General features: G+C 45.9%; 1 protein-coding gene across 2 annotated transcripts in view; it reads left to right on the top strand.

Annotated features, from left to right (window-relative positions):
- DTNB (dystrobrevin beta) overlaps positions 1-23,295 on the top strand; it is a 205,990-nt gene that overhangs the window by 155,975 nt on the left and 26,720 nt on the right. Inside the window, exon 17 of one of the 2 annotated variants that reach the window (XM_075048828.1) lies at positions 17,491-17,544. The exons of the other annotated variant lie outside the window; for it this stretch is intronic. Coding sequence (XP_074904929.1) covers positions 17,491-17,529 — 39 coding nt within the window. The 3' untranslated portion in view covers positions 17,530-17,544. Of the gene's footprint in view, positions 1-17,490; positions 17,545-23,295 lie in introns of those variants that run through there. 2 annotated transcript variants of the gene reach the window in all.

Below are 23,295 nucleotides of genomic sequence, written 5' to 3'. Positions count from 1 at the left end.
CTTCCTGAATAAAAAGCCATCTCATTCATTCTGCATTTAACTGACACAGCATACGCTGTATTCCAGGGGCTGAAAGTGTCCAGGTTAGCACGGCCATTTTGAATGGCTTGACTGTCATCTTGAGCCAGCATTCCACCTGGTGCAGCAAGACACTTAATCTGGTGGGGCAGTTTGTTTATGTATTTGCAGCCAGAGTGACTGCATGTCTAAGCATTGAGTAGAGATCTTTGCTGCTCCTGGGACGCTAGTGAGAAGTTACTTGGCTGCTGAGGTTACCACCAAGTGCCTCCAGAAAACTGTGATAACTGACTTTCATCTCCAGCAAACAACTAGGTGAGCACAGTGACATCCGAGAGACCAAACTCCAGTCAGAAAAATGCCCTTAAAAGGCCTAGAAGCTGCCAGTCTTGGTCAGAAAATCATGGCAAGCTATAAGGAATTTGTGTCAGGAGAGAGCCACTATTTCTGGTCCTGGTATTTACAGGAAAGTCCAAAACTTCTGTGCCCCATGTTCAGAGCTGATCTGCTATGAAGATTTTGAAAGTTTCTGTACTGTCTTTCCCCTTGCAGGACTGCCCCTTGGAATCAATGGGGCCGGTCCTGGTCACACCCTTGAGGAACAGTGCATTGTGTAGAGATATTAGTCCAGTAATGGAGTATTAAGCCACATGGTATTCATAGTCCACCACACTATTCTCTACTACTGCTAAGATTGTTGTGTCCCAGCTAATAAAGATCTTTGCCAGCGTAGATCCTAATTTACAACAGGACCATTTTCATGTCACAGCTGGTGAGAGGCTTGAATAATCTGCTAAATATTAAAACCTCTTTGTTTTATAGTCAAATGAACAGCCATTGGAGCTGTACTGTTCAATATTCAGAAGAACGTTAAAGGAATTCACAAAGATGTACATCACATGTATGATGTTTTTTGCGTGTAGTACAATTCATACAACAAATCCAGAAGAGCGTCAAGCACTCATACTCCAACACAAGAGAACTTCTCTAATGTCGAACAGGCACAGAAATGGCTTCACAGCAGAGGACCTCACATGGGAGTGTTTAAACACTGGAATGAAAATCTTTTCCTTTCACAAGATGGTGGGAACCATACAACATAGCAGAGCAGATTGGGCTCATGAATTTCAAGGTTATGTTACCAATCAGAAAAAGTGGACACACTGCTACCCAACAATCCTTGTGAAGTCATGGAAATCGTGGGAGGGTTGCTTCTTAAGCCCATGGAGAGGGAGTCAGGACCTCCCGTTTTCCTCCCATTGTTCAGATTCAGAGTATATAGATGATACCTTTCAGCCAGCTTGAGAAGTGCAAGGGCAGCAGTGCACGTACCTTTAATGAGGTGAACCTTCTCAACCAATGGCTATAGCAAAGCTGAGCCCAGACAACAAGCTAGGATGATACCTGCATTGTTTCCCAAGAGATGTAGAAACCTGTGAGTGGGGAATTCCTAACCTTGAAGAGCCCTGTAACAGCTGAAGAAGTCTCATCATGTTGATATCTGAATCTGAGACTGCCGTTCAGTTCTGCATCCATTTTTGCATCAGCCAAAGGTCCTGTACGGCCCTCCAGAGTGGATCACTGATGCATGTCTGGGTGACTCCCAGCATCACATACTGATGCATTTTTAAAAAACTATGAAGAATTCCTCCTAATGCCTCAACATTGCAAGTCATCTTCTTACACTGCATGGTCTCATTCATCTGCAGGGTGTGCCTTTGGTCTCTGTGTATGATTAGCAAGCTCTCAGCACTGATGGATTATGTCTGCCACCTATATAGCTAATATGACCCAACTTGCTTGAATGACATTCATTTATACTCATAACTGAAAAACCTTTCTGAAATAAGTGGAAGACCACCTTCTGGAGGGTAGGAGTGAACAGCCTGAGCAGAATAATGTAGAATAAGACAAAATTGCCTATTTGGGATGAATTTAAGGAAAGGACCATACCTGGTTACCCACCACGCTGGCACCCTTAAATGCCTTTTCTGGTTAAGCTGACAACTATTGTAGCATGCAGGCTATGTCTGTGCTAGTAAATGCACACGGAAAAATTCTCTGACAATGACGGCAACTGGCATGAAGATGCCTGCGTCCATGCTAGCACCCACCTCCAAGACCTGGTGGCTGCATGCAGCATTGGGAATGGTGTGCCTGGGAACTGACGGGGAGTGTGCTAGCTGAAATGTGTCACAACCCTGCCAGGGAGCGTTCTAACACTTAGATAGTGTGAATTATCTTGTTCCAGTGCCAGAAACACTCCTGCGTATGGTTCAACTCGCTAATATAGGCAGACATAGCTTTAGAATAAGCTTTGAGTTGATGCCTCCACACTAAGAGCCATGTTCACGGGCCTCCTGGAGGATTTCAAACCTGGAAAGGCTCCTGAGAGAGCCATTTAGATGTTGATTTAAAGTCATGTAGGCAACCAGATCTCCGTATCTATGGAGTTTATCTGTCAGTAGACATTTTGGAAAGGAAGCCTGGATCTGTGCTGACAGCAGGTATTGGAGGTGAAGAAGACCTTACCCTGCTCTGTAATTGGCAGCGCTGCCCCTAGCAGGTGACCTTTTCAGATATGAGGGGGAAGGCTCGGCAGGGAGAAGCCATGGATACGCATTGGGATTACTTTCTTGGAAGTCTTTTTGCTCTAATGGATCACGCTGTCCTGTGGTGGTTGTGTCAGGTAAGAGACAAATCCCTGAATAATGTGGTGGTGCTTCCTATCGCAGTGAGACGAATGCACTGAAACATAGACCGAGGTCTGGAGCTGATGTCTGCAGAAGACCTGGTTTCTGTCTGAAGAAGCAGAAAATCCCTCTCCCCACACTAGCGGAGCATTAGCGAGTTTCTCCGTGCTCACACAGCCCTCCCCTGCCGCCTTTGGCCATCTGTGCCAAGCTCGGCGGGCAGAGCTAAGAGGATTGAGCATGGCTCGGTCAGCAGCAGAGGAAAGTGGGTTGCTGCTTTTCTTTCTAATGCTGTGTCTAGTGGATGGTGGAGGCCAAACGCTGCCGAAGTCTGCCAGAACCTTCCCAAATAAACGCAGACCTGCAGTGGTTGCGTCTGGTGGCTTTGCATAAACTTGCTGCTGGAGGGGAGCAATGAAGAGGTGCAAGAGCCTCTCCTGACGCTCAGCTGGGGACTCGCTGGCCTGTTGCTGTCAGTCCAGAGGGGATCTAGTCATTCTGTCCCGTTTTGGAGGGCACACAAACAGCACGAGGGAGTAAGTAACTGTCAAACACAAACTAAAACAGTAGAGACCACTTAGGTGTTTTTAATCCTGAATTGTAGTAACCAGATATTTTCCAAAATAGCAGTTGAGAAAGCTGTCAGGGAGAAGTGTGTTTTTCCTGTGCTCCCGCTGTCCCATGAAGAGGTAACAGCCATAAGGCAGAACAGTTTCTGCAGAGTCCCACTCCATTCATGCCTTCCCTGAATTGCATTCCTCTGTACTTAATCATGTTTTGGATTGCACAGCTAGAAACAGGCAGGAGTTTGTTCAGTTTCTTGTCTTCCAAGTCCTGCCTTCGCTGAGAAAGACACATGTGCCAAGTTCCAACTTTTAAGCCGCTACCATTTTTAACAAAGCTCTGTGCAAAAGCATTGCAGATACACTTGCTTTTGACTTGGGGGGGAAAAATACGCTTATTCGTTCTAATGTACTTCAAAACCAGCTGAAGGGATTGGTTTTATTTTCTAAACAGATCCTCTGTGAAGAGACTGCCCAGCATGAAAATTTTTCAATTTTTATCTTCTAGAGGTTTCTGTTGATTTGCATACTTTTTTGTTTTAATGCACGTTATTTGTGAAAAGAGGATTAGAAATGAAATGGTGTTAGAGTGTTTACACCAAGATGCACAGTACTGGCATGCAGCAGTTCCTATAGATTTATCATGGGCGGTTATAAGGAAAGTCAAGGCTTGGTCATATGCCAGGTGTGTTCAGAGGGGCTCCAAGAGCCCCAAGAGCTTATTTCTGTATTCAGTGTCTTCTCCCCTTCCTTCTGATGTCCCATTTTGATGTTAATAAATTTGAAACACAGTGGCTGCAGGAGAGGAGTGTTCTTGCTTTGAGAAGGCACGTCGTGCCCCCCTGGACGTGGCAGCTCTGCTGCTCGCTGGCCATGCTGCCGGCTGGCTGTAGTGGAAGGGTTGGTGTTGAGATGCGTTTCACTTGGGCGGAATGACCAAGGCTCTGGTTCACACACTGCTTTGGTTGCAGTTCCCACCTGGAGGCTCCTGGGTCGTTGCAGAAATTGTAGGGACATCCCATCCCAAGAGACCCTCTGCCCCGGGGAGTGGGGGCGAGGGGCACAGCTTTGGAGGGAAGTTGTATGTAGGAAAGTATGTGAAAGCTGTATGTGATGTATAATGTAGCGCCTGTTTTGTACATCTAGGTCTCTTTGGGACAGTTAAATACAGCCAGTTCTCCCTTACTTCTGCAGCAGGCCCTGGGGTGCCCCAGGCACCAGAAGAACCCAGGTATTGCAATGGGGAGGTGGTGCAGAGGCACCCGCATGTCCTAGCACTGTGCCAACCTCCCTAATGCAAGTCCAGCGCCCATCCTGCCGGCTGCAGGATAGCTCCAGCAGATCTGCGGGGTGCTCCTGCACCCCCCAGGAAGCCCAGGATCTCAGGGGCTGCTTTAGCAGCAGAACAGCACAGGAGCACAGAGCCGGCTCAGGCATCACGATGTGCCCCAGCACATAAAGGTGGAGATCGGGGGAACTGCTGCAGAAACGATGACTTTGCTCAGACTTAGCCTGGGTCTGACCTGCTGGGACCAATATTCCCAATAATCTGCTCGCTGCAGAACCGTAAGCGCCGTCCCACAGCACCCACTTCTGGGAGCCCAGCACTGGCCACCCGGGCTGGACTCAGCCAGAGTGAATCCAACAGCATCCATTAATGGGGTCACCATGTCATGCCAAAGCAGTAGTCAGCACACAAAAGCATCGTGTCTTCAAGGCTAAACTTACCTTGGATGTAGAGGTGCATGGGAACAGTTCTTGAGCTAATCGCTACCACCAGATTGGAGCTGTCTCTGCATCTTTGACATGAACAAGCTGTAGTGCAGATGATGCCCCAGAGGCCACAAAGTAAGAACAGTGTCTGAGAGGTGTCCGAGCACGGGCTATCGGTTTGGGGTGTACCAACAACAGCTTTATTCCACAAGTCACTTATATGAGAAATTTTCCTTCTTTGCAGTTTAGTAATATTTTTCAAATACCCAGATGTATTTGTCAAATGCCCAGGGTTCAGCTTTACAATAAGCTGTCTGACAGCAAAGCCAGCTTGAAACATTCCTTTTCCTGTGCCAGTATTCACTGCTCCAGCAATTATGTTTGTACAGTTTTTGAGGGGCTGTGCTACAAATCAGAGCACTGAAATTGTCCTACTTAAAAACAGCACTCCTAGAAAAAAGGTGAAGCCAGAAGCTCTTGTAACTACGCCTTCATTGACCTTGCATCAGATCTTTGAGAAATACCAATCCAAACTGGAAGAGGCTGGATGCAGTTCCCGAGACTGATCTTTTTGTGTCAATCATTTAAGGTCCTTGGCAGAAAATAGGTAGCGAGCACCTGTGGATCAGGGGAGTTGTAGTTGCAGGGACATGGTAAGGTACGTGCCCCTTTGGAGCAGCAAGAAAAAAGGATAGTTTGTGTAACAGCAGATCAGAAAGAAGGTTATAAAGGCTGACGAGCAATGTCTCTCCAGAGTCAGTGATTATTTAGGACCATGAATTCAGTGCTCAGGCTTATCCCATAGGAATATTTTATCAGTCACCATGAAAGATCTCATATGCAAGGTCAGAGTGGGGGTTTTTTGTTGAAGATATTCTCCCACTACGTGGGTGTTTCTGTTCTTTGTCACTTGTTCATGAGAATTCACTGTGGTGTGTTGGTGGTATTTTTCATTTCACATAGATGTTTCCACTAAAGCATTTGTTGCCACATTTGGGGATAGATATTCATGAGCCTATAGATGTTGTGTTTCTGTTGTGGAGACATCATTAAGATGACTGGAGGGATGTACTCCAAGGATTTGCATTTGTTTTGGCAAGATTGAATTTTTCTTGATGTTTGTTTAGTTCCTAAGAAATGTGATGCTGAGGATGAGTTTGGCAAGACTGAAAGCTAGAAGACAGAATTCTGGAATAATTTATTTTACCGTACTTTCTTTGAGCATGGGTTGTAACTGGTTAAATGATTATCCTTGTAGAGTCCAGGATGTGAAGTACTTATTGCTTCCCTGCTGAATTTCATAGCCATGCTGACTCTTCTAAAACAATGTTTTCTTCACTTCGTAGTCAAGGACCTGCTGTAGTATGTAAATAAACTTAAGTAAGTGCAAACAGTGCATGCACACTCCTTTAGGATACGATCCAGCATAATGCTTAATTCTCTGCAATTACTAATTCCTTCTACTGTGCTGTAGCACTGGCTTGGCACCCAAATACAACTGATTGATGCCATAAATAGTGGATATGCTTAGCTTTTCCATAGCATTTTAATCTTAACCAAACTACATAACCATACATTTTCACATCTTGCTGTATTAAATTGAGTGTGTCCATTTCAGAGACAGGGAAAACCGATACTTTTTTAGACATTCAAGACTATCCAACAAGATGTTGATGAAATTCAAATGAGAGCTGTTGCCTGTATCTTGGCTGTCACTTGTAGAAGGGATTGCTTCTCATAACACAATCATGGAAAATATGGCAGAAGCCCAGATGCTGTAACTTCATCCTGAAGGACTGCCTGCTCTACACCTTGCGGGAGTGCCATCCACATAGCTGACCTGCAGACATTCAGTAGGGTGGGAGGTGTATAATGCTGTTAATGCCCAGTAATTCAATTGCAGAGAAATTAATATTAAACGTGTTTCTGTGTGTGCATCTGTAAAACTTTCCCTCCTGTCATTATCCAAGCCTAGAAGGGTAATCAAAGCCACATGAAGGACATCTGGATCCAGTGTTGGTTTATATGGCACCTGGCCCTTATTAATAGTAATGAGGAAATGGCAGTTTGGGATTTCTTGACCTCACATGAAATTCATTTCACTGGGCAAAGGTTGCTAACAGATGGCAGCAATTTGGGGCTCATTTCATCATCTGTTACACAGACTTTATTGCTCCATTTTGGCCCTTTCCTTTGTAAGGAGCTATCCCTTTTTCCACCTCGCCTCTGTATAAGGGTTGTCTTTTTCAAAGGGAGTTCTGAAACATCTTGTTAAAGCATGTTATGTGCAGCACAGGGGTTTAGGTATGGTCTGATACAACAAAATGATCCCTCTGAGCATAAATCACTCTTTTACTAACTGTGTTGTAAACTTTTATCTTTTTGAAGTTGGTAGTTTCTTCTGGGTTATTGGCTTCTCTCCAATTTGTTCTTTATTTCCCCAGCCCACGAATACACTTTTGCACTCCCGACTTAGAGCAAATGAAAGAGCTATGAGAAGACACAACCCCATAATTGTCGACACAATGCACTTTCTCAAACCAGCGTTTGTGTCACTGAAGTCTAACTTAATAATAGATCCCAGCGAGCTGCATGCCAGCAAGCCTGGTTTTGAAGAGTGCATAACACCTGTAGAAAGGATTTGCATTTTGGCATCTACCTCGCTGTTGTCACATTGGTGTTGATTCATTTATCCTTAAAAAGCATCCCAGGTTGAGCAGCTGAGAGGAGATCTTTGCACAGCTTGCTCTAGCTTGTTTGTAGGTTGGCTGGAAGTCCTCCCCACTGGCCATGGAGCTAGTTGCCAAATTGGACCATTTGTGGTGCTTCTGAAAGGGTAAAACATTTGAGCTGTGTGTTTTGCTTTACTTTTGGGGTTGTTTTTTTTTTTTTTAGTTACAGCTGATTTGAAGCATGCTAGAGGTAAGATAAAGAAACCTAGGAAATACAGATGCAGTGCTGTTTAGTATTAAAGAAATACTAGGAATTCAAGACCTTGGAAATGATGAGGTTCAATATTTGCTTACTCAGATGTTATGTTAGTCATTATAGTGGTAGCTTCCTCTTGTACAGTGATGGCTACTGCACTGTGACAACACGTATTTACAACCTAGCTATCAAAAAAATCAAAATACTTCACATAGTCAAAAGCTGGTGTAAATATTACACTGTACTGCAGAAATGAAAAAAAAACCCCGTACCTGGAATCAATTTATCCGTAGTGCTAGATCAAAATAGTCTTACCTAAGAGCCTGATTGTATGAAATATCTGTTCCAGCTGTAGATTTGGCCTTTCATGATGCTTTCAGACTGAAACCTTTTGGGGGTTTTATTTATCAAAGTGAAATGAAAGTTGTTCTAACTACTAAAATCATCATGTAATCCAAATTCGGTTCAGAGAGAAATGGTTGTATTGTATTTGTGATTTAGTCTGACTACTGTAAATATCCCTACAATTTTGCAAGCCTAAAGCAGATGTGCTTAAATCCACAAAGAATTAAAACAGCAGAGAAATAGAAAATCACGGTATTTTAACTAATGTAGTTTAGTAAAAACCCTGCTCACATGAATATTAATTTTCTTTCTCTGAACCTTACTCTGTTGAAATAAATTCACCAAGTTGAGGTGAGAGGGGTGCTTGCTTTAAGAAAGATCTGAATTCCAGTAGCATCCTGGGACTGAAAATTAAAAGTGGTAGTGCAACCATGGTACAGTCAAACCCAATTGTCTGTACTCATTTGAAAACACCACGTTTACTTCTAGCAGACTCATTTCTCCAGATCATTGGCAGTTTAATCCTGTGTTTCTGACAACATTAATGAGTTCATCAGATTAAATAAAATGCAGAATTCCAGGAGACCTACATCTTGTAAGTTGGGTTATGCCATTATGAATGCTCTTGGCACTCGTGCATGTCAAGGTCGGACTCTGCTGAACATCTCTGTGCATCCAAGTGTCAGGTACACCCTGTCTCTGCGTGGTCGGAGCAGTCGTGGCAGCCTTGGTCAGTACCGCCCTCTTGGCAAGATCGAATTGCCAAATTCTTAGCTCCAATATTTGTCTCAAAGATTCCTGCAGTTTTTCTCACCCATTGATGTATAGCCTCAGTAATTGGCTTTGACCTGTTTGAGCTGGATGCTGACCATCAGGTTCACTCCAGCCCAGCCTGTATCTTCAGATATCCCTTTACACATCCCTCTTCCTCAGTGTAGGAGACTGGAAACCTCCGGTCACCAAATCTCCCACTGCTGATAGTGGCTGATACCAACAACTTCATCATCTTGATATCAAGGATATCAAGAATCTTCACCATCAGTTTCAGATCCAAAGTCTTACTTTCATTGTCAAGAATGGTCGCAGACAATACGTCACCTGTGACATCAGGAGATGCCTCATGGGATCATCAGCTCCTTTGACCGCAGGAGTAGCCTTTGGCAAAGGCCATCAGGAGGAAACAGGCAGGAGCTCTGAGCTCCATCATGTCCAGCCTGCCTACCAAGGAAGCCATTGCCAAAGGTCTTGATAGGGTTATAGCACAGTTACTTGATGTGGTTATACGTGATAAGAGGAGATCAGGCTTGATGTCTAGAAAGTCTTTCCCAGCTCTCTACTTGCCCTAAAAAACAGCAGGTGACTGAAGATTATTGGAAGAATTCATGACTTTTAGAGACTCTATTGATAGTGACGCTGGTCGTCACCAGTGAAACCTCTTCAGAGATTTGATAATGTGGATGTTGTTCAGCCACAGTGCTGTACTGGCCTTCAAGCCACCCACGTTCAAATGGTTGGAGATCAGAGCTAAGCCCATCTGCCAGGATTTGTGTGTCTTACCCCATCCCCGTTCTCACTCCCTGCATGTGTCAGTACCGCAGGGAAACCCATTTGCGGAAGGGTACCTTTGAGCTGGTGACTGCAAAGGCCCAAGTTCTTCTGCATCCCCGTCTGCAAGGTAGCCAAGCCCAGCTTTTATTTAAACTGGAGCAGGGTGCTTCTGTTCCTCTCAAAACTCTAAGGTGATAGTGAGAGATGCAGGGGAGCTATTGAGGCAGCTAGGTCAGAGAGCAGGAGGCATTTCTGAAACCAAGAGCAGCATGGAACGATGATGTAGAACATCAATGCTGCAAGCACCGGGTTTCCCTAGAAAAGGGAAGAAGTCTAGATCTTTGAGGGGTTGGTGTTTGTCAGGTGGAGTGTGTGTGCTGCCACAGGCTGTGCACTGCCTGCCTGACATCTCAGCTCCCTGCTGCCAACCCTGCAGGCCATCAGCTCAGCCAAGGCAGCAGTCGCTCTCGCAGCGTCGTAGGCAACTGCTGCTCTACCCACAGGGAAAGACCCAAAATACAGCAGAGATCATCAGTCTGTGTCATCCGCAACAGTGCATGCTGCTCAGCTGACAGCTCTGTGAATTTGATGCTGTTTTTGTGAACCATCTGAGAATGAGGGAGCATGAAATTTAAGAAACTTCACTTCTCTGCCCATGGCATCAGACACGAAGGGCAGAAGCCATTGCTTGTGCCTCCCGTATCCATTTGTGTGCCAGTCTGTGCTTCTCATGATCATTCTTCTCTCAAGTGATGCTTCTTACGTGAACTTGTTACAAAACAGCATATGCTTGTTGCTGTAGATAGGAGCTAACAACAGTTTTTATTCCCAGATTTTTTTCTTTCAAAGAAGAAAGAGCTTTTTTTCCTGATGCTTGACCCAAGAAGATGCAAGGTGCCTCTATGTCAGGTTCAGGATGGTAATGCTTGCTTTGTTTCTTACTGTCCTCCAGATCAGAAGTGACATGGCCAGAGTAAGCCCTATTCTTACTTTCCTCTGTAAGCTCCTGGAAAATATGAGGAACAGATCATATTATCATCATAGGGAACAAAGTCTACAGGGACTTGTCTGCTCTCAATCAGCAAGAAATTTCCTATCAGAAGCACAACACTTAAATTTGACCCCAGTCATCATATGTTCTGTGCATGGGACACAGGGTGATACATCAGCACGCATATCGTGCTTAGTCTGATCAGCTAAATGATCAACCCGGGAGTTTTCCATCAGAAAACACAGTGTGGAGGGGGAGGAGAGAAGCTGTACGGGCTGTTCCTTGGGCCTCGCTCTCTTACAGTGACAGGACTAAGCCTTTCAGATTATCTCCCTTCCTTTTGTGGCTATTTGCAGCTCACTAAAAGACCACAGCATCACATCAGAGGCTCTCGTGATGCGTCATACTCCGTGTCCGTGTGTTATTAATTAGCTCGTGAGCCACTCCTTCCGAAGATCAAAGGAGCTTCGCCAGGACACGAGGAGCTTGCTTTTAAAAACATGCCTCCAGCAGCTGTAAGGCAATGGAGCAACCTACTGCCTTGTGCTAAACGTGCGATCCTTGGTTTGGGTCTCGGGCAAACTTGGGGAGAGCAGTTCTTCCATCTCAAATTCACGTAGCAGCTGATGCTTCTCCTGTCCATCTAGAGTGGATTCTGCTTCCTCGGATTTCTCTTAGATCTAGTAAATCTTTCACCTTTTACTACAGGTGTGAGTCCAGTTTACTTTTAGTCAGTCCAGGAAAGCATGCTCATGGGATTCACGCTGCCACACGTTCAGACGAAAGGAGCCAGTGTTTATCCTGCCCTCAGAAGGGCTGTTGAACCAGCGCGAATCCCATGAGCATCCTTCCCATTGCTCATTTTCTAAGCCCACAGCTAGCGTGGGCATCTGCCCCGTGCCGGGGCCGGTGCCTCAGCCGCCCCGGGCGCAGCCGTGCCCGTGCCGAGGAGCAGCGGGAGCGTGGGCTTGCACCCGCTCCTGGGGAGCGGAGAGAAGATTCCTCCTGTCTTGTGCACAAGAGGTGCCTAAACACCCTCCCCGAGAGCCAGCCTCCCAACGCGGCGCTTTCGGTAGGTAAGTAACCATCCTCTCTTCTGCGTTTGGGGATGCTGCCTGCCCGAAGTGCGGCAGCCGGCGCGGCTGTACTTACCAAGCCTCTGAGCATCACTAACGTTGCTGGGCAGGAGGGAGGAGGAGGAGAAATGAGGCTCGTACTGCAGGCGCGGTGTGACTAGGCGGCTTTACTGGCTCTTTCCTATGTCATCTCCTCACGCTTTTCTGCTCTTTGTGTAGGCCATTGCCTGTGGAGGCATACACCGAGGAGTAACTTCACACGCAGATCATTTGATGAAGTTATTCATTTGTAGAGTATTTGCGGCATCCTTGCGCGCCAAGCCTTACAGACAACTAATCTGCATTTGTTATTGCTTCTTTTAAGAGCCAAGTATGTTAAAAAAGGATGACAAATCCTTGAGAATTTTATAGGTAGTACACTTCAGAAAAGTAGTGAAAGTTGCTAAGTAACCAGCTGCTACTTACCTATGAAAATTTATAAGACCGTGGCTTCAAAGAGTGTGGAAATGACTACTTAAGGGCACTGAAAGCCTTCCATTTTCTGCATAAAGCATAGATATATTTATCCAAAGAACTAGAGATTTCATCACAGCACAGCAATTTTTCACCGTCCCAAAATAAATATTTATTTGTAATCACAGTCTTCCTGAAATGGGTTTAAAATGTGTACTTTGATCAGTTTCTACAGAAATTCATAATGTTACATTAGCAATGAAATATACTTTCCTTAAAGCTTGTTCCTCATTGTATTGTATCCTTCTCATCAAACACTTCATTTATCTTTTAATCTATTTTCACCACTTTACAGCTATTCAGAGAAAATGTTTAGGTACAGAAATCAAGCTGTGTACATTTTTTATTATTCAGTGGTTAGATTTAAGTTTATTGAGAGTAAAATATTCATTTCTGTATCCTTGTTATGACTGTATTTATTATGCTAGTCTGTGGTCAGTGAAAGATACATCATCCTAATAATCTTTGGGTTTTAGTGCTTTGGCTGTGTATATCAGCTGTATATAAACGTCATATAAACATTTAGCAAACTCGCCTCGTTTGGAAGGAGAAGACCAGAGGCTCAAGCAGCGTCTCGCTCAAAGAGTGAGACCGATGATATTGACTTCAGCGGCACTGTGCAGGACCTGAACACGTGGGGTCTTAGGCTAGTTCATTTTTTGTCATGGTCACTATCTTCATGAAAGTAATGTTTTCTGGGAGAGCTCATGGCCAGAGAGGTTTCCTTATGTTTTTGTGGCATGTAAGCTCCACATTTGACACTTGTCTTTCAGGAGGAGTGTCCTGGACAGTAGAGAGAAAAGGAACAAATCTTTCTCTAGGAGCAAGACAATAAAAAGAGCCTGGAAAAGCGCTCAGTGCCCTCAGCCATCGCAGCGGCGGTGTCTGGAAGGGGACGCTGTAGGGTCCTCTCCCTGCTGAGCTCCTTGGCATGGAGCAATTCATGGTCCTGCTTACGTGCCTTCAGAGCAAGTCCTGGTGCTGGACCCCAGGAGCATCACCTGTAGTATCCGTGGGATGTTCTCAGGTGGTTGGACCATCTGAGGCATTGCAGGAGAAGGAGCTTAGGACTGATACGCAGCATCTGGCAATTTTGAGGCCCTTTATCTTCTCATGTAATATTTGTAGTTTGGTCTCAGTGCAGCCCATTCCCTGTTCACGTCTTGGAGAAATGCGAGTTGGTCCTCGCTGTATTCTCATTAGCCAGGGATAAGATCACTGTGAGCATGTCTACTTCATTTTAACTGGAAGAGGGGAATAATATTTTACCATCTATACCCATTTTCACAACTGAAAACGAACTGGACCGTGACTCCCTGAGGACATAGGTCTTTAGACTGGGAGAAGCTCAGGGTGAGAAGGTGCAGAGGAAGTTCAGCATCCAACTTCAGACACAGCGCAGCACAAACACTGAAACCATCAGAGTCCATGAAAGTTGGGAATTTCCACATTTCTTGCAGTAATAATGCCAGTGTTTCTCAAAGAACACGAGCTGTGTTCCCAGCCACTAAGTTTAGCTGGTGAAGCTGGCGTTCATGACTCTCGGATGAAAAGCTGGATGTGAGCGGGCAATGTGCGCTCGCAGCCCAGAAAGCCAACCGTGTCCTGGGCTGCGTCCCAAGCAGCGTGGCCAGCAGGTCGAGGGAGGGGATTCTGCCCCTCTGCTCCCATCGGGTGAGACCCCACCTGGAGTCCTGCGTCCAGCTCTGGGGTCCTCAGCACAGGACAGACATGGACCTGTTGGAGCGGGTCCAGAGGAGGTCACAGAAATGGTCAGAGGGATGAACGTCCTCTTCTACAAGGAAAGGCTGAGAGAGTTGGGGTTGTTCAGCCTGGGGAAGAGAAGGCTCCAGGGAGACCTTATTGCTGCCTTCCAGTACTTAAAGGGGGCTTATAAGAAAGATGAGGACAGACTTTTTAGCAGGGCCTGTAGCGATAGGACAAGGGGTAATGGTTTTAAACTAAAGGAGGTTCGAATCAGACAGATATAAGGAAGACATGTTTTACGCTGAGGGTGGTGAGACACTGGCCCAGGTTGCCCAGAGAGGTGGTCGCTGCCCCATCCCTGGAACCATCCAAGGTCAGGTTGGACGGGGCTCTGAGCAACCTGATCTGGTTGAAGGTGTCCCTGCTCATGGCAGGGGGATTGGACTAGGTGACCTTGAAAGGTCCCCTCCCACCCAAACCATCCTGTGATTCGATGATTCTATGAGTCTCTGCAGCCAGTGGTCCTCCAAAGAGCAAGTCAGAGGCTGAACCAGCCTCCTGCTCTGAATCACTTTCCAGAGGATGCTGCACCTCCCACCATTGACTTCAGCATGACCTCAGGAGGTCAGCCCCACTAAGCGAAACTAGACTTCACAAAAAGCCCTGCCTCCCCCAGTGCTCAGCAGTTTCTATTCTTAGTCCATTGACAAGTAGTTTTCATCCGTCTTAATTTTTGGCACATAAAAGTTTTTCAGTGGAAGAGTGGATGAAAAAGCAAAAGCTTCCTGTGCAGTTCTTGGGAACACCAAAGGAGCACGTGGTTTTTCTTAGTTGCCATTCGTGGACTCTGTAGGAATCATTCCCAGACCCTGATACTGATGTCTGTGCTTCAGTTACATGAAGTGGCACGGACCTTCTGTGGCTACTCCATCATTGTTAACTTCTTGCAGTTTTGATTGCATAAAGCTTCACATAAAGCCCCAAAAGGTAAGATTCGAGGATTGTTCACAGATTCAGCTAGGGACAGCTAGCCCAAGGGGACTCACAATTTATTATTTCATGTCTTGACTCTTTGAGCCCAAGTAGGCATAGTAATCTTCCCAATTCAGCTCCTGGAGAGTCTCTGCAGTTTGTCAACACTGTTGGTTGCAGACTGAGCGCTCATCTCTCTTGTGAATAATGCATTATTTTTTCACATTCCAGGCAGCTCCTCGTCCCTGCCCTGCAAGCAGCATATTGCATAGCCCTCATGCGCTCCATGCTTCTGCTGGCCTGAGTGCCTCTGTTTCAGGGCCAACACTGGAGCATGTATGTGTGGCTACAGCCTCTATTTCTAAATTAATCATGCCTGTTTCAGCCATTTCCATGGCACAACACAGGCCTGTGTTATTTTGGCAGCAGGTTAGGCTACAGCAACACCTGCGTTGGCAGTGTTCGTCACCAACACAGAACTTCCCAAGCACAGTCTCCAGTGTCCTTGAGGACTGCATAAAATATTGGAGAGTGTTCCAGGAAATGATGGAAGCCATGAAGAATTTAAATATTTTCCCGAGTTTTCTGTCCTCGCCCACATTCTGTCTTCGTTGGCTTCTTCTCCTTTTTTCCAACAAACTCAAACCTTGAGCCACGTTTTTTAAGGTCCTGCAAAAACGTTGAGTACTCTGTTGCTTTACACTTCCTCTCTGACGTGACAGCCACGGGTTTAAACAACAGATGAACAACCTTGTAAATTCATCCAGTGTTTTCTCTCCTTTCAGCATCTGAAGCTGTATCATTAATTAATGATTAATTCTCCAACGCAGTTAGTAATTGTTTCCATCACCACCCCACATCAGTCTGCCCCTGGGACGACTCTATACCTTTTTTCCTCTGCATACGTCAGTAAGGTCTCAAGAGCTCAATTTGGAACCAGAATTACTGTTCTCCTCCGTCACCCGATTGCCCCTGCGGGTCCCTTTACGAGCGTGTACACACCATGACTTGTAGCGGTTACATAGTCCTGGCAAGTGGCGATCCCTGTTGCAAATTGCTAATGGTCCTGCCTCTTCACTCATGAGCTGGCTGTGAAGATTCTCCTGTAGGTGGGGGGGATCTCTGGAGGTCCTGCCCAGAGCAGGTCCAGCTGGAGCAGGTTGCTCCAACCACGTGTGCTGAGCGGGGAGGACGGCTCCCTTCCCCGGCTCTGCTGACCACTAACACACCCCAGGAGGGGGTTGGCCTTTGCTGCAAAGGCACGCTGCTGGCTCCTCTTCCATGGGGCTTGGCTTGCACCTTCTGCAGCGAGGATGGGCGGGAGCAATGTGTCAGGAAGGCTTGGAGCCCAGCTTTGGACTTTTTCCCCTATGGCAAATTCATTCATTGACCCAACGTAGCGTTACCCCGTAGTGAGTAATATGTAAAATAAGTGCAGTATAACAAATAGCCCAGGAGGAACAGTGTTCTCGTGGTTGGGCGCCTCAAGGTGTGCATCAAGAGGAACATGTCTACCTGGAGAGATGTCTTAAATACAGAGCATCTCATGCTGCTGTCAGGACTGGTCAGATAAAGTCTGATCCAAACCACGAAGCAAATGTAGGTGTTTATTGGGTCTCAAAGAAGAGTTTTGACTTGAGAAGTCTCTTTTCTGGATGGCTTCCTTCAAGCTTTATTGAATAACACAAGAGTTGCAAGTTCAGAGAAATCAGATTTTTCAGTAATTACATGCTACGGTAAGAAACTGTTTTCTCTTTTGAAAGTAACAATATTCTCTTAATGCATTTTTGTCACTTATCTTTTCCATGAAGCAGGTGTTTTTTCCTCAAAGCAGCCTTTTTTAAGTGACTGAAATGTTTCAGTTCCTCAGGAAGACTACTGTTCCCCTACCATTGTTTTTTATGCACCTCTCCAAGTTTGCTTTGTCTAAATTAGAAAACATTTTTTTGTTTAAAAACATCCCCAAGGCTGGGAACTTCACTTTTCAGTGAATACTTTTATGTTCAGAATACATTTACATTTGCATAGCAAAGGTTCTCAAATATTCAGAAATGTCAAAATTACGTTGCACTTACAGATTTTGCGGTGCTCTTAGGTTAATGCACTACACCTGTTCCTAAGGATTAGATGATAGGCAGTACGTGGCATAGAAAATGTGTGAGATCGGAGTTTGCTTGCGCATTGAGCTCTCCCCTTTCCAAGCCTGTGCTCACCAAGATGGGCAGCCACCTGCACAGCTGCACTCTACCAGAGCTGGCCCTGAGCTACGCAAACCGCTGGGGAGGTAGAGGATGGGCACAGCTTTTTGGTGCCCTTGGGTCCCTGACGTCCCCATCCAGAAGACCCTTGGCTCTCTGGCTGTACTGTGTAACAGTGCTCCTTAGGGAAGGGTTGATGGTCTTATCTCTTGGCTTTCTTCTCAGACTGGCATGGACCCTTACAGGCTCCCTCTTGTCACTTGAGTTTCTTGTCCAAAGTCCAGATGTCCATCTTGGAAACTGGTCTGAGCAGTTCATGGACTCCTGAAGGTGAGTGACCGTTTCACCAGCTAGTCTGTCGTTCTTTTTATCATAGGACATTTCATCTGGTTAATTCATGTTTTGAATCCAGTAAAATTCCATTCTGTATTAAATTGTTGAGCCAGAAATGTCTCTGATTTATCGTGAAAACATGACGATACAAAGGATCTGTTGGGTTGCATTGCAGGTTATCCCACTGCTGCATCACACATTGTTGAAAAACATGTTGTCTCCATCCCAGGATGTACGTATCTGGCTTCAGCTGATTTTGATTTTACCTTTCCTTGCTAGATTAAGCATCTCTGGTATTCTGTATTTTCATCCTGTTAATGTATCTAGTTGGCTCTTAACTAACTTTTGGATAACCGAAGAAGGTAGATGTGTCCTAGTCTTTTCAAATCTTTAACTAATGCCTCTGTTTGGCTTTTTTCTTGTGACCACCTTCTCCTCCTCACTCTCTGTTTTACAATGTAGTGTCTAAAAGTTTTTCGCTCAGGTAGTCCAGTATCACCACCATTAGCACCCTCGGTACCTATTGGCTCCTCTCCTCTTTTGCTGCAGCAGCCCACTAAAAGATCCTGTTAATGATCATCAGTTATAATCCTTTAATTTTTTGCTATTAGAATCTCCTATCAGCTTTTTTTGTTATTCTGCCTGTTATTAACATTAGGCTAACTGGTGTTAGCTACCCAATCATTCTGCTTTTTAATATTATCCAGGAAAATGCTAATATACCATCTGGAATTTCCCTGTTACTTCAAGATTTATTAAAAATGGATATCAGTAGGCCAAAAAACTCTTCAAGCAAGTCTTCAGGGACTCTTAGGTTCAAGTTATCCAGCCTGCTGCCTTTAAAAATAAGTATCTTCAGAGAACAGTGTGCTGAATACTGAAATACTGTGCTGTAATCAAGTCTGGTCCCAGAACAACGACGAGTTTCCCCAGCATCAATTATTTCATCTTTGTTTGCCATCCTGAAGTCCAGGTGGTAATCTTGTGTTGGGTATGGTGCACTTTGTAGAAGAACACTGTAATGTCTAACCTTTCTAAACACTAGCAGCGGTCCTAGGGGAACTCTTACAAACTCATCTCGAATTTAAATCCTCCAAAACCATGCAACTTCACTTCTGTGCTTTGTGAGTAAGGTCTTAAAGAAGAGCTCATCCTGCTCCCTTGTTTGCTGTGATACTTAATTATGTTAGACCTCTCCATCCATATCAGTTATCTCATGGATCTATTGCATTTGAGATGGTGGAGTTCTGGCTTAACGATATATCTAAAGGAAGAATAATTAAGAAGATGTGCCACCACCCACACACATCTTTTTCTCTTTACATTCTTCACCTTTCCTAAATGAGAAAAAGTTGGATTTTAAGATGCCAAGCATGCAAATTGTCTGTGATCACAGTGTCAGCACCATTGGTTTCTACTGCCTTGGGGGTTTTACTTCTTCTTTGGACTAATATTTTTGGATACCCAAAGGACTTTTTATATTTTTGTATCTGAGTTTTCACAACACTGTTGTCCTTAGGTAGCAATAATATTTTTACTTTTGCTAAGATGGAAAACAGAGTTTGTGTCTTCCCCCATTTTCCGTTTCACATTACTCTTTCCGGAACAGGACTAACCGGATCCTGTGCACGTTGTTCTGCAGGGTGTCTCGTCAGTGTTGTGGCTGTTAGAGTAGAGGTGAGGACATATTAATGGTAATACCTTCAGAGTGTGCCCTGGGGCTACTTACATGACTACACTGTCCTGGTAATTAGTACTTATCTGGAATTAGTAACTAGTAACTCGTACTTGCCTGGTAACCAGTCACTAGTTGTCATCCTGTGGGCATCCATATGCCCGGGCATCGGAAACCCTTGCTCTGTTGTGCGTGAGTGTACCCCACGCCATTTCTATTCTTCTGAGCCTCCAGTTCATGTGTAATATTCTGCCTCTGTATTAATGATTCATCCTAACCTTTATGTCATCAGGAAGTTTCATTAGAGTGCAGTTATTTTTGTGCACGTAATTAGAATATTAAATAGATGAATCCCTGAGGAATTCCTCTTGTATCCTCCAGCCTGCAGGTTGTCTTTCAGCAGAACCCATTTTCTTCTCAATACAGAGCCACAAATCATAACCCTGCCTTGCTAGTTGACCTGTGCTGACAACTGTTTCAGAGAACAAAACCAAATACCAGGTTTATCTCCTGTAGCATGTTACTGCATGGTGCCTGGGGCAGATTCCTTGGTAGTTCATTTTCTAAGCATCATCTAACAACTCTGTGTTCTGGCTTGAAGATTTCACGCTTCTGTCTCATGGTCACAAGTCGACAATCCATCTTTTCAGCTTCTCACAGGCTTGTTTCTCTTATCTTTCTCTTTGTTGTGTCTTTGGCAATGGTTATCACATCAGGCTAACCAAAATGCCTTTATCCTTTGGATGTGGTGTTTAAGCGTATGCTTCTAGATGTGTATCTTTTTGTCTAGTGTGTCCCCCAGAAGGTGCAAGCTTTGGAAGGTTTTTTTCTGGTTTGTGAAAAGGGAGCACAGCTCATCCAGGATTGCAGAGGTACTTCTTTGTTGTCAATATCTGTCATGCATTTACACAGAGCTATGGGTCGCATCCAACTTCCTTGCAAGTCACATGCCCTTGCCTGCTTAGAAGCTCATGTGCAAACTTGTTTATGTACCATCTTTTTAGCTTCATGCTCTTATTACCAAGGAAGAATTTCATCAGTGACTTTAAAAGCTGTATTTCTTGAGAGACCCACTGGTTCTGGTTCTTATCCCATAAGCGCTTTAATTGGGTGGCTTCCGTCGTCGTAGTACCCGTATCCTGCCCAAGAACCACCACAAGCAATAATTCTCTCTCCTTAAGAGCAGTTCTGCTTGTGCAGAGGGAGAAGGAACTTGATCTTGGGAAGCAAGATGTCAGAGATGAGTGTTGTGCTAGAACATGCTGATTATTGTAGCCTCCAGATTTGTGCCCTCCTGCTGCTTGCTGATGGCACTGTATTGGAGCAGTTGGGCTGGTCCATGGCCACTTGCTCATAGGTAGCCACGAATGACAAGAGACACTTTGATCAGGCTGTATGTTCGTGGAGAGATGGGTGCAGAGCCAGAGCTGCAAGAGGTGTGCTCTCAACAGCCTGGTTTGTTGAGAACGAGTTCCCAATACAAGCTTTCGAAGTTTTCTAGGGGAGATGGCTTCTCTCCCACGTCTGATCGGCAGTAATGGGTGTTACACTGCTGCCATGGTGTAACCATGCTGAAAGTCAAATAGACTTACAGCTTGCCTTCGTACTTCTGGTAGTGCAGGTCTGCCTTCTCAGCTTGGGTGAACTTTTCTAGCGGTTTTTTTAATGGTAAGGAAATTGGACCCGAGGCACTTCACAAGTCCCCTAGTTATGTCTGCAGAACAGAGAAATCCCAGAGCCACCACCGCAGACAGTGGCTCCAGTGGTTGGTCTGGATGCGCCCAGAATTAAGGCATTTTTCTCTGACCCTGTGCAGACCCCCCCAGCGCTGGGGCTGCAGGATGGGGCCTGGGGCAGCTCCTCCACCCCTCCTGCATGGGAGCAGCTCTGCTTGCCTCCGGAGAGGCGGCGGAAAGCTTTCCAGCCATGTTAGCAATCCTGATGAGTTAAAGGGATAAAAGTGCAAACTGAGAAGCCTGAAAACAAAACTCGAATAATTCTGAAAGATAACACTTGCTTTTAGCCTTTGTAATACAAGTCGGTCAGGGAATCGGATGGGAATTGAAACTGTAGGAGTCCTGGGAACCGCTGCAAGTGAGAGCGCGGAGCGGCGGGGTGGGAGGCGATGCTGGATGCTGGGGAGGGGAGCAATCTGGTACATATTGAGCGCAGTTACGGGATCCCCACATGAGGCCCCGCTGGAAGGGGAGGCAGCACATGCCCCATAACTGTGGAAATGGCGGATGAAAGCAAAAATGTCAGGCTTTGAAAGGAGCTAGGAAAAAGGAGGCATTCTGTGTGGTAACCAAGATTTTATTGTTTCCTGATCCCTGCTCTATATCCCACAGCTGGGGGGATAGAGAGGAATGAAAACAAACAACATTTCATGAATGGCGGAGTTCAAACAACTATCTCGCACTCAGCGGAGCTGGGGATGGAGCAGACCTGTTTCTGGGGGGGTCTCGGAGCAGCGGCTGGGCTCCTCGGCAGCCAGGCAGCAGAACGCTTCGCATCTTCTGCTTTCTTGTACCAATAAAAGAAGGATTTGGTTGCTCAGTGGTAACTGCTGGAAAACATGGATTCTTCTAAATCTGACCAGTGGAAAAGTCAAGTGGAGCTTTCTCTTCTTTCTCCCCCTTTTCTCTATCATAATCCAGGGAGAAGCGTCCTCATCGCTCTCTCCTTTATAAGACACGGTGTTTAATTCTGCAAGGAGTGTATATGGCTCTGCTACATGACTCGCCCTGCCTGATGTGCAGGGAGAAGGCAGGGGAGGCAGGGCTGCCTGCGTGGCCATCACGTTCAGCAGCACTGCAAAGCAGGTCCCCAGCTTCGATGGGTAAATGGTTTGAAAATACTCACCTCCCAAAGCAGTGATGGCAAAGTTGCGTAAAATAGCTGTCCTGAAGTCACGGGTTATCCGTGCGTTAGAATTAAAGCTGAAAAAGCAAATTGTAAAAAGAGCTGAGTAATACCAGGCGGTTGCCAGAACAGCGGTGGAAACAACACTGAGGCTAGATGTCTCCCAGTTTGGCAGAAGGATGCTCCGAGTTCTGCCCAGCTGCCGCAGGATTAGCCGCTCGCTCCACTGGCAGCTCTGCCGGCTCCCAGGGCACTGCCTGGACGGAGGCGATTGCCGCAGGGCCCTGCCCTTGGGATGGGAATTGGGGACTCTGGCGAAGCAGTTTTAATTTAGCACTAACAATCATAGCTGCGTTGCAGCCCGGCAGTCTTGGGCTCTGCGATGCAGCAGTCATGCAGGACGGGGGTTTTGCCAGCCTGTCTGCAGCCCCCAGCCCAGTGCATGGCTCTCACCTGCAGCGAGGGCTAGAGCTGCGGTCAGGAGGGGAGAGCCACTTTCTTCCCAAGCAAACTAGCTGTTAATTAACACTGTGATTTAAAAACAAAGGCTGCTCCCTGCGCAGTCTTGGCCCCCTCTCCTCCCCTCTGTGTGCCCCCCTGGCACGTTCAGCCTCCCCGCCAGATTGCCTGTCTCACAGCCCACGCAGTATTGCTGGGTGGTTTTGTGTATCTAATCTAATTATGTGATTTTGAACAATTAAATGCAAACCTTTCGGTGCAACGGGCAACGTGCTGTCTAATAATCCCGCCGACTCTGCCTAGCCTCTGCACTGCACCGCTGGGTTAGACAGTTAGCATCACTGGGTTGGCATCGCCGAAAAGCCCAGCATCAGCGGGGATCCAAAACAGAGCAGCCTTGATTCGGAGGTTGGTGTTTGTATATTTGTAATGCATTCCTCCATGCATGCCCACGTGAGCCCTCTATATATAAATACATCTTTATTTTATATAGATAGGTGCATACGTCCATAGATAGATGTTGGGGTGCCAGCAGCACAGTGTCCGTGCAGAGCACTTTTCTCGCCCCGTGTTTTGGAGCAGCGTGTGCCTGTGCAAATGGGGAGTGTGACGTCTTCAGACAGGCTGCAGGAGGACGGAGGTCCTTGTCCAGGCGAGCCGGCTGCTCGCTGGCTGCCACCCCGCACTGGGGGGACCAGGGG

The sequence above is a fragment of the Buteo buteo genome, chromosome 17 (assembly GCF_964188355.1).
Source record: "Buteo buteo chromosome 17, bButBut1.hap1.1, whole genome shotgun sequence".
NCBI lineage: Eukaryota > Metazoa > Chordata > Aves > Accipitriformes > Accipitridae > Buteo > Buteo buteo.
This window is presented reverse-complemented; position numbering and strand designations above follow the sequence as displayed.